General features: G+C 39.3%; 1 protein-coding gene across 3 annotated transcripts in view; it reads right to left on the reverse strand.

Annotated features, from left to right (window-relative positions):
• The window catches only part of tubgcp6 (tubulin, gamma complex associated protein 6), a 56850-nt gene that overhangs the window by 36194 nt on the left and 3357 nt on the right, over positions 1-17299 (reverse strand). For all 3 annotated transcript variants that reach the window (XM_041796437.1, XM_041796439.1, XM_041796440.1), the window contains exons 4-12: positions 16507-16720; positions 15401-15559; positions 12752-12873; positions 12540-12603; positions 12329-12438; positions 12095-12186; positions 8506-8645; positions 4501-4650; positions 123-204 (exon numbers count right to left, since the gene is read on the reverse strand). In XM_041796437.1, coding sequence (XP_041652371.1) covers positions 123-204; positions 4501-4650; positions 8506-8645; positions 12095-12186; positions 12329-12438; positions 12540-12603; positions 12752-12873; positions 15401-15559; positions 16507-16720 — 1133 coding nt within the window. The remainder of the gene's footprint in view (positions 1-122; positions 205-4500; positions 4651-8505; positions 8646-12094; positions 12187-12328; positions 12439-12539; positions 12604-12751; positions 12874-15400; positions 15560-16506; positions 16721-17299) is intronic.

Raw genomic sequence — 17299 nt, forward strand, 5'->3', positions numbered from 1 at the left:
AACAACCGAGTGTAGAGCAGAGTCATTTGTTAAAAGCATACTTGGTGAGATGGGGGTGTGCATATACATCAAGCACTATATCAAATACTCGCAGTGTATGTGTGTGTGAGTGTAACACTAACCGCGGATGCTCTCCAGGGTTTTGGCTGCCGACTCTCTGACCTGATTGATCAGCTCCTGGCGTGCCTGCTCTGCTCGAAGGGCCTAATAATAGACAGACAGGAAATTATGATTAACAAACATCTAAAGTTCTATCCACATGCCCTCTTAAACACCCCCTCTCCTACTTCTGCCAGTCAGTAGCACCCACAAGATACAAGCCCAGCAAATCAAGCTGCTACATTAAATCAAAACAGACTTTAGTTGCATTATCTTAACGGCTTGAAACTGTAATAATCATTACTTGAGGAACAGTGTCATCCTCATGGATCATGTTATGACAAAGAAAGTTACTTCTGTCTCTGTCTTAAGGGGGGAACCTGTGTAATGGATTGTCTTGCTGCAGGTTTAGTATCTCCCATTGAAGTTTAGACTTTCTTAATATTTAAAATCCATTAAAAGTTTGCTAGCAGAGCAGAGAAATATGGGCGTCTTTATACAGGTAATAAATCATGTGGACTGAATCATCTACTAACTTTTACAGCAAATTACAGACACCCAGGATGACAAGTAATTTCCAGTTGTTTTCTTGAGATCTAAGATTATTTATGACATTTATCTCCTGATATCAATGATTGTTTTCCTGTAATCATGGGTTTGGTTTTTGGTTTTTGTTTATTTTTGAGAATTTGAGAAACTACTGCATTTCACTTGCTATCACTGGAGAACCATTACAGCTATCGCAAGTAAACAAGAGAAATGAGTCAAGAGCAAGAGAAGAACAACCAAACCCTATTCCTTTTAACAGGAGATGCAGTAAAATAAAATGTATGCATGAATGCTCTCTTGGGTGTTCAATAAACATTGAAAATAACTGCAACATTATTGCTGTGTCTAGCTGAATAGTTTTGGTTAAGGTCAACAGCACATTGACAGTTGATGAATTAGGAAGAAGAGGAAGCTACATTGGAGGGGCCTGTGGAGTACGGAGGGTAGCTGTGTCAATACCCATGATGTCCTACCATGATCATGGTATAGGGTAGATGGGGACCCATCAGTCAGGCCAGTTAAAGGGTGACAACGACTGGCAGATGCAGGGAGATTTGTGAGGAAAGTCTGTTGTGCAACAAGAGATGGTTTGCACTATTTCTGAAGCCTGATACAGTGCTATTATCTGCAAGTCAGCGGATGGTTTCTTTATAAAACTGGCAGTTTCCTGGATAGACTTTGTGAAGGAAGCGTATAAAAGGAAAAAGCAAGCAGGATTAGGGGCAGAAGCTGAACAGCAACGAGAATGAGGATGGTCAACGAAATCAGTAATAGAGCAGTCACCTAAAGCACCTTTGCGGTGCGTCCACGGGAGTCTGGCCACCGCTGGTGTAAGTTTTGTTTTGGCATGCGTCTGACGGCGCCGGGATGTTTCGGGCTTTAGAGAGCTGGGAGTGCAGGGATAGAGACAGTTAAGGTTTTTCTCTCCCCTCATGAGAATGAGGGAAAAGTGGGAGGCAGAGCTTCAGCCCAGTCAGGCAGGGGTGAGTCCGATCCCCCAAGAGCACCTCACTCTGTCTCTGCTCCTCTTGTTCCCTTGCTAAGCTCTCTCTCTTTACAATTTTCTCTGTCCTTCTATTTTCTCTAGTGTTCTCTTTGTAGTTTTGTTTAATGTCAGCACCAGGAATAGTTGTTTTTTCTGGTGGAAACTATTAGTTAGCACACGCCAGACACGCCAGATAGACTCTTTTATATATCCATTGCATAAGATATACTTCGCATTTGTCTAAAAAAAATAACGCTCATACAAAACGTTTAGGATGAGCAGGACTTTTCAAAAAATTCTCAGAAGGTGAGAAGTAGTCATGTGAAGTAGTCACATGTGCTGGCGCTGCTGTAGTTTATGAATGGTGGTGCTTGTTGGTGAGTAAAACGCATGACGAGGCCGGAGTATTTGCAAGACGTGTGCAGAGCATGACATCTCTGCTACTGCTAAAAAATATATATTAAACTGATATTTTAACATAACCTTGCAAAGCAGATGATACGGCCGCTTCCTTGTTTATCACCTGCGAATCCATCTTTGCAAAGCTCCCGTCTGAACTGTTTGGGCCCGGTTAAAAAGTGACAGGACCAATCAGCGACGAGGGGCAGTACTTTCAGGTGTAGCTGAGTCCTGACGTAAACAAGCAGCAGCAAGAGCTGGTGCAGGTATGGAGGAAGAGATTAGCGTGGATGCCGCTAAAGCGCCAGTTTTACAATGTTACAATGTTACAATGTCATTTAGCAGACGCTTTTCTCCAAAGCGACGTACATTTGAGAGCAAGAACAACACAAGCAATGATCTAGACAAGAAGAAACAACATCAGTAAGTGCCATCAAGTGCTTCAGGTTCAATTGGACGCAAGTGCTGCCGTGTAGAGTTTAAGGCAGAGTACCTAAAATATACGTTGTTTATGTAGTTTTTTTTTTTGTTGTTGTTTTTTTTTGGTTTTTTTTGTTTTTTGTTTTTTATGTTTTTTTTTTTTTTGTTATTAGACAGCAACAATGAATCAAGGAAAATGTGGGATCACTAATCGCCATTCATTAGACTTCACAACAACTATTTACCAAGTACCAAGTGCTGGATCATTCCCAAAGAGCTGGGCAAAGAAATCCCAGAAGTAGAGCAGGACAGTGCGAGCTAACTATAGTTGGGAAACTCATTCAACCACTGGGGACAGCAGTGGAGAATAGTCTGGCTGAGACTCAATCTACTACTGGGGACAACAGTAGAGAATTGCCTAGCTAAGTGCAAAGTGTTCTCTGAAGAGCTGGGTCTTTAGCCTTCTCTTGAAAGTAGACAGGGAGTCTGTAGATCGAATGGAGTTGGGTAATTCATTCCACCATTTAGGGACAACAGAGGAGAAGAGTCGAGCTAGTGACTTAGGAGCATGATGTGCTGGAAGTACCAGGCGCCTTTCGCTGGCTGAGCATAGTGGGCGAGAAGGGGTGTAGACCTGGATGAGGGACTCCAGGTAAACAGGAGCAGTTTTAGTTACTGCTTTGTAAGCAATGATTAGAGTTTTGAATTTAATGCGAGCTGCAACTGGAAGCCAGTGTAGAGAGATTAAAAGAGGCGTGACATGAGCTCTCTTGGGTTGGTTGAAGACCAGACGTGCTGCTGCGTTCTGGATCAACTGCAGAGGTATAACTGTGCATGCAGGTAGGCCTGCCAGTAATGAGTTACAGTAGTCAATATGTGATATTATAAGAGCCTGTACTAGGAGTTGTGTAGCATGCATGTTTTATCAGAACTTGAAAATATTTCTTTGTTAAAAGAAGAACAATGAACAGCAGTGAGTTGTTTTCTTTTCAAAAACAACAAAAGTCGAGTACTTACATGTCTATAGTCGCCATGTTTTTTGCGTTTTTCCTCAGTAGCTGCACACACGCAGCTTGATAGCGGCTACGTCACGTGTTTTTTTTGCTCTGATTGGCCCGTAGAGATGTGACAGACAGAACAGTCACCCAATCACACTCAGATTTTTTTCAAAGCCTCTGCCTTTTCTCAGACGTTTCCTATTAAAGCTTTCCCAAATGGATGTGTGAAACAAATCCATCTGGCGTGTCAGGTTAATTTTAACATGCATTTCAGGTGAAAGAGATACTGTACCTTCTCCGATTTGAAAACTGAAGCAGGCCATATTGCAATTTAATCTAAACTTTGATTAACCGCTCAACCTTACTATGAGTCATGTTAGGGTAGGCAGTATCAGCATGAGCTTGCATGTACAGAGCCTGGCTCTGTTGATGGTGGCGGTGCTGTCTGGGTTGTGATGACCAAGTGGCAGGGTAGGGGAGATAAAGAACGTCTCTGGATTTGTTTTGTGAGCAGTAAAAGCTAGGAGGGAGGGGGCTGGCTCTTGGATGCTGAAAATCACTGTTCAGCCTCTGAGAAGTGTTGAGAGACTAATTTAATGAAACACCAGTGAAGGGGGGTTCCCATTTGACAACACTGGGGAAGCGCTGGCTTTCTGCCATCGATTCGTCTGCACAGTTGACTTTTGGGGGCCAATATTAAGGGCTTTTCCCTTCAGTTGGGCAAAAGTATCTTGTGTTGACTTAAAATGTAACTGTTATAATGTCTGACTTTTCATTATTAAATACATTTTGTGGGCCTTTGGGTTCGATCCCTAACATCTATCAGTAAAACTATTCATTAAAAAAACATTACTGAGGAAAAAGCTTTTAAACTCAGAACTAAACTGAGAATGAAAACAAAAAAGATGGAACAAAATAAAAATTAAAACTAATGAAAAATTAAAAGCTTTAACAACCAGGCTGATGAGGAGGATGTGAACAGAAACATCTAAAATACAAATCAAGTAAAATCCCTGTTTTTTTCTGGAAACAATATAAATGTGGGAGTACCTGCTCCTCCCTGCTAGTGGCACTGTGCTTGGCAATCCTCTCCATGCGTCCACGATATACAGCACAGTCCTTTTCAATTTCCTCCACCTCCTGGAGAGAGAAGGTGACGGCTATGCGGGGCACAGGTAGCTCTGACCAACAGATGTAGTGCTGTGGACACAAAATTAACAAGAAATTAATAATACTAAAGCTTTTTGTTTCAAACATTATTCCTGGTACATTTTAGTAAAATAAACAATGTTTTACAGAAGTAACTGGAGGTTCAACGAAAAAGTAGTTGAAGTTTGCTTTTTAAGAAGTACACAATTTCCAGTCACATCAAAATATATGATATCAGTATCTGAACTCATTAACAACAATTAAATAACTTTTTGTTTTTCAGTATTATTTTTCACATCTTCATAGCCATCTTGCAGTTTGTCAAGTAAATAACAGATCCAACACTAGCTCCAATTAGCATACAGAGAAAACAGAATATCAACAGAAAAACAATTAATCTGGAGCACAGGCCCTGCAGATCAGGTCAGTCAGTTCAAGATATAACACATTCTGTGCTGGCTGTGCTGCAGAGAAGACAGGAAATTAAAAACAGCTGGATTCATAAAAAATGGTTAAAAATGCATAAAGTTGAGTTATTGCATTTAGTGCAAAAACACTCTTTAGCTTATGTAAGTGATTGAACATCACTTACATAAGCTAAATATTAAGCACACATTACCAAAGGCCTCACCATACAGGCAATTCTGAGAAAAGGTAAACGACAAACTGACTGCACTTGGATATGAATAGCACTTCTCTACAGTAATGTACACAGCACTGTACGATTTATTTTACATTAATGCACACATTCACACAAAATCACAGCAGAGCTAGCAGGAAAGCACTCACCTGTCTATTAACCACTTCTACAGAAGTAGCAACAGATGAAATATAGTGCAAGATTGTGAGGCTTTAGACTGATGTACACAAAAAGTCTCTTAAAAGAAATCTGAACAGCAACTTCCATCTTTTAATACCAATAAAAACATTTCTTAATTTCAAAGAAAAACAGAAAACATTGGATTTTCTTGCAATTACCAATACAAATTTGCTGTTTTTTGTTAAGACAAAAAATTAATACAGCTTAGATTCTGGAAAGGCTTAAGGAAACTTTTATCAACATATTCTGATGTCTAAAAGCAATGAAATTCATTCCTAATTTAGCTATTTTGCCTAGTTAAAAATTATTAGATTGTCTCTACATTAACAGATTTAAAATGTCATAATAACCTCTGAGGGTCTTAAATAAAATCTTAAATGTCCAAAAAAATGGTTGCTTTTAAACTGATTTTAAGAACAGAAAATGGAAATCTTTAGATTTAAGAAATTTGAATAAAATTATGATCACATCAGTAGTTATCAAACCAACTAAGGCTTTGGTCAGCCAAACCTGATCAGTGACAGTGTTCTCAGTTCAAACTCACGGGAGTCTCAATTAACTTAAAGTCCTTGTAAAGTGATAAAAAAAATCTCTGTTTTAGGTTTGTTGTATGACAGGCCACTGTGTTACAACCCACCAGGCCAAATTTCAGTCATGAAAAACATCTCTAAGTTTATAAAATTAAGCATCATCATGAGGCAAATAACGCTGTAATATCTGCCCCAGGATGGTGTGGGCATGTCGGCTGAATGGGCTGAAGCCACAACCACTCACAGGAAAGACGATCCTCTCAAATTTAAAGAATGCTCAGCCTCAGATAGACTTCTGTCTGCTCTACTGGGAGAGCACTCTACAACACTCTTTTTCGAGCTGCAGGCTTACACTCATTACATGACAGGCAGACAGTTTCGAGATACAAACTCTCAAGTAATTTTCTGATCCTGTATTTAACACTGCAAGTATTCCTAGTATCTTTTTTCTGAGTTATGTAAGTTATGTTTCTCTATTAAATGTCTTTGTTGTTAAGTTGCTGCTAAAAACACTCAATTTTCCATCAATAATGATTAGCACTGGAGGCTTTTATTGTGACAGACTTGGCAGAAATAGAACATGTCTATCATCAGATACTTTTCTATCTTTAGCACTGCAACACTAACAGACAAGAGGGATTGAACTGTTGCTGCTTTGAGAGAGACAAAGCCACGACCTTCTTCTTTTAATCATCAAGGATTAAAGACAAGTGATTTATAGATTAAATAACACTTTCAGCAGGTAAGATGTCAAGCACTCCAACAATTAGCCTTCCCCTTGACCTTACAGTGAACTATGATCAGTGCATGGCTGCCCGGCTCTGTGCCAGAGCACAGACAAAGTTCGTTTTCTGTCACAAATGCTTTGAACGACCCGTAGACCATCGTGGCTGATCAGTTTATCCATCTGACCTCACAATGAACAAAAATGCAGCTTTTTCTGGCCATTCATTTTCAATAAAGGCAGTGACATCAGCAGACTTAAGAAAAGCTTGTGATTTCATATTGCTATAGCAACTGGGGGGAGAGGGGAGGAGGGGGGTGATTCCCATAGCACTCTGTAACATCTCGGGGCACTATATTTGCCCTGCCCAAATTAAATCGAAGACACAAAAGTGGTAAAAAACCTTCTGTCTAAATCTAAAATTCAGGCTCATTTAGATCTCAGAGTTTCCACATGTTTACAGCAACCTTATTCCAACATATCTAGTGTGTTTAGACACACATTTTGGATTTCACTTTACAGGGACTTTAGAAATGAATATTTCAGTAGAAGCAATTATCTTATTTGCATTGTAAATAGTGAAATAACAACTGACTCTGACATGACAAACATGGCTAAATTCATCATTTCCGCCATCACAGCACCATTTAGATTCATATACAAAATAACTTCAGATAATTGCTTTTCTAATATTCTGAAATGATAAATTACAAGACCCTCTTATTTCAACCAGCATGGTTTCATTTTTGAGAATAAGTTCTGTCCACAGACATAAAGAAAAACATTCAGGGACCATGACACATCGCTGTCTCTCTTCTCTTCTCACTTTTGTCTTAAAAAGACCCAACGTCAAATATATGCTTCAATAAATAATATGATGAAATGAGAGAGACATGATTTAACATACTGAATATATAAAGAAGAGGGGGTAAAGGCACTTTAACAACACTTCAATACAAGCAATACCCTACATCTTTGATTCGAGTTGAGGATGTGTTCCTTCAGAGTTCTTTAAAGTCTAACCACTGTGAAACAAACAGAAAATAACATATCCTTGCACACTCGTGTATTTGTTTCCCTCTCTTTACCTTGATTGTCCACCACTTTACACTCGGCTCGCTCATCGACCAACTAATCAACCAACCAAGTGGAGGGTGTCAGCCCTTAAAACAACTGAGGATAACTTTTCAATTGATAAATGTGTTGATTATAAAACTCATCACCCCTGTAAAAATCCCAGCATTTGTTTTCCAAAAGAGAAAATATGTATGATGAATGTTTGTTATTCTGGACTTAAACTGGAGAAAGTTCTCAGACAGGAAAAGTTCTGTGTTCAAATTTGTGCAATAAACACTGAAAATACCTCAGCTTCAGTACAATGGCACAATTTATCACAATACTGATTCAAGTGTATTGATGACATTTTGCAGGAGCCCGAATCCTCATATGTCACAGTATTGATTATTTGTCCAATTCCCTTTGGCCAGTATGGATTCCTAAATGGGCAGAATGATTGTTGTGGCAGGGAGAAAATGGTGGAGTGAATGTGTAATCTGTGGATGTCAGAGCAATATTGTGAATTTAAAAGCCAGTACAGTACACTGAATGGCTGTTAAAGCAAGAAAGCAGATCAAATATATTGGATTATCTCAGAGATCAACGTTTTATGTGTCTAATTTATTCAGTGCAAACAACAGCCATTCTGTGCTGAATAAGTCAAGACTGTAATTAAGATGAGGTTATGATTATCATCATCTATGTCTTCACACAAGATCTATCTACATAAAATCTCTGGCTCAGATAAATGACAGGGTGAAATCAGTCAAACTAACCTGTGGGCAGCAGATCTTGAGGAGGTTGATAGTCTTTCCGCATACATATACGTCATTGGCGATGTGTCTCAGGAAAATAGGGACACAATCCTCCACGTCCTTTGAGATGAGAGTGTAGCCCTGGACCCAGAAGTGTTTGTCTGCAGAGATTTAAAGATGCCTGTTACATTTACTCTCCAACTATTCAGACCAGGTAGTTTATTTGTATGCCTCTGTTAAGAGTGATAAACACTCAGAACAGCATTAAGAAACCCAACAGCGACAGAGCAGTATTAAACCAGCACTCAGCCTAAAACTTTTGCTTATTAGTATGACTTACGGGGCATGGCAAAACTCTGGCCGCTTGAATTAACACTTGGAAATTGTTAGCGCTTAGCTCAGTGATCCTAAGCAAAAAGCATAAGAGAACATGAATGCACTGAGCTTCCAGAGCTCTTTACAAAAAGCCTGCGGCTTGCCAAGAAAGCTTAGCTGCTGATTGCTTCCCCGGCCGACGGACTTCGAGGAGAACAATGACATTTGTGTGTCCTCCAAAAAGCGGGAGCGAGGAGTGCAGAGGTTCACTGCGGGAGTTGATGAGGTGTAGCCGATGAGCAAATGAACCTCTCAGCCAGACAAAGCTGAGGTGATAGTCTGACCTTGAATGGGGTGTTGCATGACATACAATATTTGGATAGACTCTAATGATTGTTTTAAAGCCATATTTATGGAATACTGACAAACTGAAGCACTTGCAGTGTGCCTGCTTGGTGAAAAAGGATTTCATCAGGATTATTTATGACTTTCTAAACAATTCTCCATTACAAAGTGTTCAACTAAAGCTTCATTTATACTTCTGTGTCGAACCTATACCCTAGTGGTCTATGCTGTTGTGAGCACTACATAAATGGCATTACTGTGTCAGTGGCACTATGCAATACTCAGCCCAAACCTAATTGGCAGTGCAATTTTTGTGCCAGTTTCCTATCCTGCCGCAACATTTCCTGCTCGTAAGTGTACAGGAATCGACAGTACAAGAAATTGAGAATATTATGTTGGAGCTACATAAATACTGATAAATACTGAGCAGCAGGTGATCTGCAGTTTTTTGCAAAGAAGAAAAGATAAGGGACAATGGAAGAGATGGTATGGCTGCTAAATTAGCTCTTCACCACTGAGATGGGTCATAGAAGAGGAAATGCACACTTGAAATTTTTGGATGCTGGCATGTAGATACGACTAGTTGTATGGCTGTCTGCGCATTTATCCTACACTAGAGTACACACAACGGCCCTCATTTATCAAAGAAACCAGCACACATTTGGGTGGAGAAATCATCATGCAGCAAACTCCACGTGTGATTTAACATACATATCTGGCCAATCACAGCGTACTACTGAGTGGGTGTTGATAAATACGGCATATGCCCTTGTTTATTGATGGTTCAGCCAGCCTCGCCCCCAGAGTTCACGACATCGAGACATGTAATACAGCAAAATACCTGGTCTTTTCATTCAGGTGTCAATTTTCATATCAGAGAAGCAAAGAGAAACTATATGTTTGTGGTTTTTTAGCCTGAAAAGTGGCATTAAAAGGAATCAGCGCGGTTGCAGTCAACTAAACTCCAGCTGATATTAGAATGTTTAATTTATATATCCATGATATATAACTAGTATATGATATTATCATCAAGTCTTTATGTTCACCTTACAATATAATCAATTTTCTTTATATCTGGGTTTTACAAAAAATGAGGTCTTCTCTCAAGATATGGACATAAAAGTGTATCTTGGCTATTATGTGAAGCAGAATGTTAAGAGACGCAGGCCAGCCTAAAACTGCCTCAGACAAGCGCTGGTATAGCTAGGCAGCAGTGTGCAGAGGCTATAGTCCTCAACACATTGGTTGCAGGATCAATTCCTGGTCTCTGCACATACTTAAAGAATGTCTTCCCCATTCTCTCTCCCCATATTTCCTGTCTCTCTTCATCTGTCCTGTCAGGTAAGGGCAAAATACCCTAAAAATAATCTTAAAGAAAAAAGAAAAAAAAAAAGCTGCTCCAGACTGAGAGGAGAGTGGCTGCAATACCTCAGTTCCAGAGTTTCCTCTTTTTTCTACTCCAAGTAACTGTGGATTTTTTCTGCTTAAATCTATTTTGCTATGTTCCAGGTATACAACAGAATTTAGGGAATTTCTGAAGGCTGAAATCACCTGAAAGCTCACACTGGTCATCATCATCTAAAAAGCAATACTGCTCACATGGATTGGGTAAAGCTTGATATGCATAGAAGATAAGCCTCAAAAGTCATATTTGATCTAACACCACCAGATTCTCACTGCAAAGCGAATCCACAAAGAGTTAACAACTTGAGACCTAACGTGGGGATTTGAGTGTCGTATGCTCATGTTCAGATTGATAAATGACGATCTGTGCATGGAAATGACCAAGCTGACCAATTGCAGGTCTTGAGGTCTGGGATGTAATAAAAGGGCATATTTATAGTGGAATATAAATTAATCTCTCTGCTCAACAGTCAAAAAACAGCAGCAAATCCTCACATGTGAATCATGTGGAAAATGCATGACCACGATTGCTAACACATCTGCTGTTGAGCAACTTATCAATTGGTTGTGTCTGCCCCAATCCTACTGATTTATGTCTCATTTTCTTCATTTGAAGAAAAACTGCCGAAAATATTTAATCCAAAATAATGACTGCTTTTTCCAGATGGTGTCTTGTTACAAACCAGTCTAATGATCATAAATACAGCTGCAACAATTATCAACTACTTTGACGACTAATTGATAGTTTAAGTGCATATTTGAGTATATGATTTTGGCTTGTAACTGAGAATTCTCTGTTTATCTTGGTCTTAAAATGAGAATTTGATTATTTTGGATTTGTCAGTTTGCTTAAAAAGACATCTGAAGAATTTAGCTCATACGCTTACTAATGTGATAGGCAGCTTTTTCTCTTTTTCTATCCGGGAGCCAAATCCCCAATACAAAAGTCGAGAAAACATTTTGCAGTTTATTTGTTACCATTAATAGTTTTCTATTGAAGCCCTAATTGCAACCCTCACCCCTGAGGAGCAGAGACAAGCCTGTATTTATCCACCCTGCAGGGATCGCCTCCTCTTGTTTGACTCCACTCCTCTGCTCTGTGCAAAGAGTCAACTTATTAATTGGACTAAAAAAAAATCTGTGGAATATTTTCATCTTCAGTAGGAGATTCTTCAAAGAAGAAAAAAATAAAGAAAGAAATAAAGAAAAAAATAAAAGAACAACTGAATAACTTGTGATTTTTCTTGTTTTTTTTTTTTAGTCAGCATGGTGTAAAAACTGAAAAGAATAAAGGAACATTATCTGTTTGTGTTTGTCCCTGTGGCTCTGTTCCTCACAGCTGTGGCAGCTGATCCTGTCTCCCACTGATTATCATCCAATAACTTCATGACACCCTTTACAGAAACAAGGACAAATCCAACTAGGCAATAAAGGCTGTAATGAAATGTTGTTTTTTCCTGCTGGACAATCTGTCTGGCAGGCTTTTCATTTTTAGAACCTGCTGACAGAAGCCAAAGTGTTTACGCCACAGTATGTGCTGTCTCACCTCTGAAGCCCAGAAACTCCTCATTGACCTGGATCATGAATTCTCCATAAACATCTCGAAACACGCCGCTGTACACCCAATCTGACACAAACCTGAAAAAAGCAAAATAAAAAAGCACAGATGCAGTCATGACACGCCTGAAAAACGAATCAATGCCACACATTCTGCATAGCAACAATGTATGGTTATGTCCTTGGCTTTTATTAGATTGTTTTAAGAAGCTCCATGACTGACCGTGTGTAAGGTTCACAGCTGCTCTTCAGCAGCGACAGCAGCACTGGATAGTTCTCATTGCTACAGTTATTCTGCGCTTCATTGTACAGGTAGGACAGCAGTTTAACACCCTGAGGAGAGCAACATGGCACTGAGCTGACACCCCATCTGATAGGCTAAACACGGCCATGATGGATGACATATTGCAGTTTGAAGATAAAAGAGCACTCACCACAGGGAAGGTAGCCTGGCCTGCACCCAAAGGCCCGTCTACGCAGCACAGTTCTGACAGGTACCTTAGATTAAAAGAAAGCAGATTTTTTTTTGATCTGATAATTTCTGCATCAAGGTCCTCTATATCTGGACGTGAATGTACTGTCGACTGTGTGATGTTATGGTTCAAAGACCATAAATTAGGAAGGAAAAAAACGGCTACGACCTCACCTTAGTTGGCGGCCCACTTTGCGGAAAAGGAAGCCAATGGTCAACAGGCTGAGTGTGGGTGGAGTGCTGAGGACACAAGCCCTGTAGTAATGAAGGTACTTCCTCAGACCACCAGTAAAAGCCTTGAAGAAAACCAATCATATATTTAAGATTTAGGCAGTCAAATGTTAAAAATATCAGTATCAGAAAGGATTAAAGCTTTAAGAAAAATACTTCTTTGGACAGGTGCATAGGAGAGGAATGAGTCTGTAAAAATTACAAGATAAATCCTACACACTGAGCCTATGATGTCGGTTTTTGTTATCACGGTATCAAAGTAGGAATGAGTATCATTTGATTTTAACTAGGACTGCATTTAAAAGTTTAAATTCTGGTATTGTGACAGCCCCTATTTATGATTCCATGTAAAATTCACAGATTTAAAACCATCACACACAAAGTCTTTGTGGCACCCCTCATTTGGTTACTGAAGGAGCTTTCTGAAGTCCATTAATGAAGATTGCCCTGTTGGAAATACTGTCTTTGGGTAACGTCCAGTCAGCCCCAGCAAGGAGCTGGAGCGGAGGCAGATCTAAAGCCTCGTCACAAACAGCGACACCACACTGGCCTGTCAGTCAGTCTATCTCCCTCTCAGCTAGGTGTGCCACAGCCTGCTGCTGATTGGTGGATCATCTTCACGCTCTGACAGGTGAGGGAAAAGACCTCTGTCTCAGCCTATTCAAGGAGCAAAATGACACCAGTGTAGCAGAGAAGAAACCCCATAGCCCTTTCCAAAAAGGGGTAGACATTACAAAATATTTGTACTATATTTGGTTATTTTCCCAAATTCTGAGCAAAGACAGCAAAGGCCAGGCTATCTGATGCTTCTGAAGATTATTTTGCTAGTAGTCCTGTAGTGTTTGCTAGTGATCTTTCCCTCTTCAGTCTGCTCAGAGCTGCTTCAACTTCAGATTGCAAATATTAAACATGTTACGTTCAATACATTACATGTTCAATATTTCCATCAGAAATCTTGTCATGTTTGGGTAAAACTGAGGACAGCCAAGCAGGCATGAGCAGGACTGTTACATGGAATGGAACAACAGCCAATCAGAAAACAAGCTGACCAGATCAAAGATGGAAGCACAACAAACACAGCCATGGCAAAGATGTTAAACATGAAGCTTGAAGTTAGATGGACAGCAGTGATGGGGGTTCGACCTGTTAATTAGTGGCAACAACACAAATGTTTATACATGTTCTGTAAGACACACCACAATCAAACTGATGAGCCGGACTGAAATTACGACTATACAGGATGTAGCAGGTAGCTAACAGCAAGGCCCATTTAGCTTGCAGTATTGGAGTTTTGGGAGCAGAGTCTCTAGTTGTTGGTGAATAAATCTGTTAGTGTGTGGTGTGTCATGTTAGTCATCATGTTGCACATCGCTCACTGTAAAAAACAAACTGTTCAATCTTTCATTATTTGAAGTCAAGTGTGGTTCCATCTTAAAAATCATCATGTGTTCCTTTGTTTGAGAACTTGCATGTTAATTCAGGTTCTGTTCGATAACATAAAAGTTAATCACCTTATTATTTAACCTGATTTTCTCCTGGTTTTCTTAATCAGAGAACTAAGTTTACTGTACTTGTTTGATTTATTAGGTACGTTTGGTTACCGCCTGTCATTTGGTTTGTTTTTTTATGTTGACCTGATTCCCCCTGAGGTAAATTTATGAGTATTCTTATCATTATGTTGATTAATAGAAATTTTGTAAATAAATTAGTTGAAACTTAGAAAAGCAGTCTTTGTGGCTGCTTTGGACTTGAGGGGTATGGGTGTTTATCACATTGTGTCCTGGCCTTCCCTAGGCAGGGCAAAACACAGGCCAGTCACACACCTTATTCTGTATAAAGAGAGGTGAGGCACAAAAGGATCATACCCAACAGAGTGTGTGCTGATAAAGAAATGAGCTATTCAGACCTAATTATGTTTTTAAAATCAGGCTATAAACACAACTATTTCTGCCGTATAAATAGGCATTTTAACATGGAAGCGTTTAGTTACCAGTCCTTTAGCAGCCAGCCTCATCTGGACATCTGAGGAACGGCAGGTTTTCACTCTTCCAGAGGTTGCCACTTTGTAAAACCACCAAAAAGCTCACTAAAATATATAGAGGAGTGATGACATAATAACTTGAACCCCCCACCGTATGTTAGCAGGTCGACGCTGGGAGGGTAGTGGGGCTGAAAATATGAATATATTACTGGTGCAGGGCAACAAGTGCAATAACAGAACAGGAGAGACGGAGTGACCTAAAATATTGCAGCTAATATAGAACGTCAATGTATGAGGTCGCATTTGTTAAACGTCTCTCTCTTCCTGCATCCTCTAGTCTTACTTTCTCCATTTCTTTCATCTCTCTTCCCGCATCCCCCCTCCTTTGTGGCTACAGAGTTTCCACTGCTATTAACCTTTTACAACTGAATTGTTTTGTTTTGTTTAAATGAAACATTTATTTGTGTTATCTGCTTTTTGAGAATCAAGTAAAGCATTTTTAAATTCACATAACAGATGACTATAATGATGGTTACAAGTCAACTTAGAAGGGAGAATAAAATGTGCAGTCTCAGCTGTGTTTAGTAGAACTGAAGAAAAAAAAAAATCACCTGAAAGACGAGGCCTTTTTTGTCAGCACTCTGCAGAGAGAAGCGGCTGAGCCTCAGGTAGTAGGTTCCATACTGTGCCAGCTCCCCTAGGAGACGAGACACACTTTCTGCAGAGGCTCCAGACACGCACACGCCAGGTCTGACATCAAACTGAACGCTCTGGGAAGAAGATTACATATTTACGGATGGTGGAGAAAATACAAAGAAGAGTCTAATAACATCCAATAAAGTAGCCCTACAGCAAAGTAAAGCTTATAAAATTGAATTTTTGTTTTGGCTGTCAGAGAGTCACCTCCATGGTGATTTCTGAAGGCATGGTGTGCGTTTTTATTATATTAGAGTGCAAGACATAATCAGATGTTTGTTATATACAGTCCTTCCCATGGTTTTTTATTAGAAATGGATACATAGATGCTGGACAGGAACCTTCCGAGGGTAAAAATAGCACAGACAATAAGCACTTCATCACATTTTAAGACAGCCTCAGGGATTACCTCTGAGTTTAATAAATAGCTCAAGGACAGTCTCAGCCAAACTCTTGACATCATAAGCTTAGCATGCAATGCAGGTCTGCTGCATTAGACTGTATTACACTTAACAGTTGCTCGTTATATTCCTCCACTTCTTAGAGAAAGACTGCTCATAAATAATATAAATGATAAAAGTCAGCTGAAGAGAGAGCAAAGAGGTGTTCTGAGTAAACAAGAGAATAAGGATTTAATTGATGTTTTAAGTAGTTATAATCCTGTGAAAGAATGAAAACTTAATGGGCAGCAAGAGAGTTCTCTTGTGGTTTTGCTTTGGCATTATTATTTGTTTACCATTTAATGCATCTCAAGCAATGTCACACCTTGACACCTTTTGTAGTTTTCAAGTAATATACTTTTATAAGTCAGCTGGGTTTGTTTATATCTCAAAAGAACAGCTTTTTCACCCTTTCTGCCCCTTATGCTCTTTTCTCTTTTTTCTTTGTTATTATACTCTGTCACAGGATTTTTATTACCTCATTTTATTTTATCATATAATTCCACCAGGCCTCTAAAACGGCACCTCAATGTATCTTTATTGCTTTTAAGAGACGTGTAAATAATGCTAATAAAATGTACCTGATTAAGAGGGAAGGTTGTAGATGCCACTCCAATTAAGACATTGAGGAGGTCAGATACCAGCTGTGTCTGAGAGTCAAGGGGAAGTGGGAGAAGAGGAGAGGGTGTACCAGTGCTAACCACCCTCATTTCACCTTCCCATAAACGATAGAGCTGGTCAAAGACTTCCCTGCCTCCTTCCGTTAGATAGAGGGACTCCCTTTTCCCTGGTGGGCTAGGACAACAAAATTAGAAGAAAATATGTTTTTATTCACAATCTGAGTAATTTATAAATAAAAAAATGCAAAATAAAAATATCAGTCATTTCAACTTGTTTTATCATGAAACTATCTGAATTCAGACCCTGTCACGTTAGGAGCTGAACTGTCGTTTTTCTCATCTATACAAAATTTTGATACCTTGATACTGCAATATCACTGTTTTTAAGACGATACAATCTTCTTTATTTTATTACAAAACTCTGAAAGCAGTGGTTCTTAAACAGCCGGGTCATCAGGACCCTCTGGCTCTTACTTATGAGACATTGCACCTGAAAATTTAAACATTTTTCAACCCCTCAAATTAAATTGATCTGTTGCGCTTTGGAGTTTAGCTGGAAAAAAAAATGTGATAAAAAAGAGAAAGACCAAAGCAAACGTCAACGCATCATTACAGAAGGACTTGCAAGTATAATTTTGTTTAACTATATTTTCCTAAGATAGCATAGAAAAACTAGTGATTTCACTCAAAATGATCTTGTTACATTGGTAAACCTACTTTGTTATCACATCTTAAAGAGATAAATACAACGGAA

This window comes from Cheilinus undulatus, linkage group 9 (assembly GCF_018320785.1).
Source record: "Cheilinus undulatus linkage group 9, ASM1832078v1, whole genome shotgun sequence".
Taxonomy (NCBI): domain Eukaryota; kingdom Metazoa; phylum Chordata; class Actinopteri; order Labriformes; family Labridae; genus Cheilinus; species Cheilinus undulatus.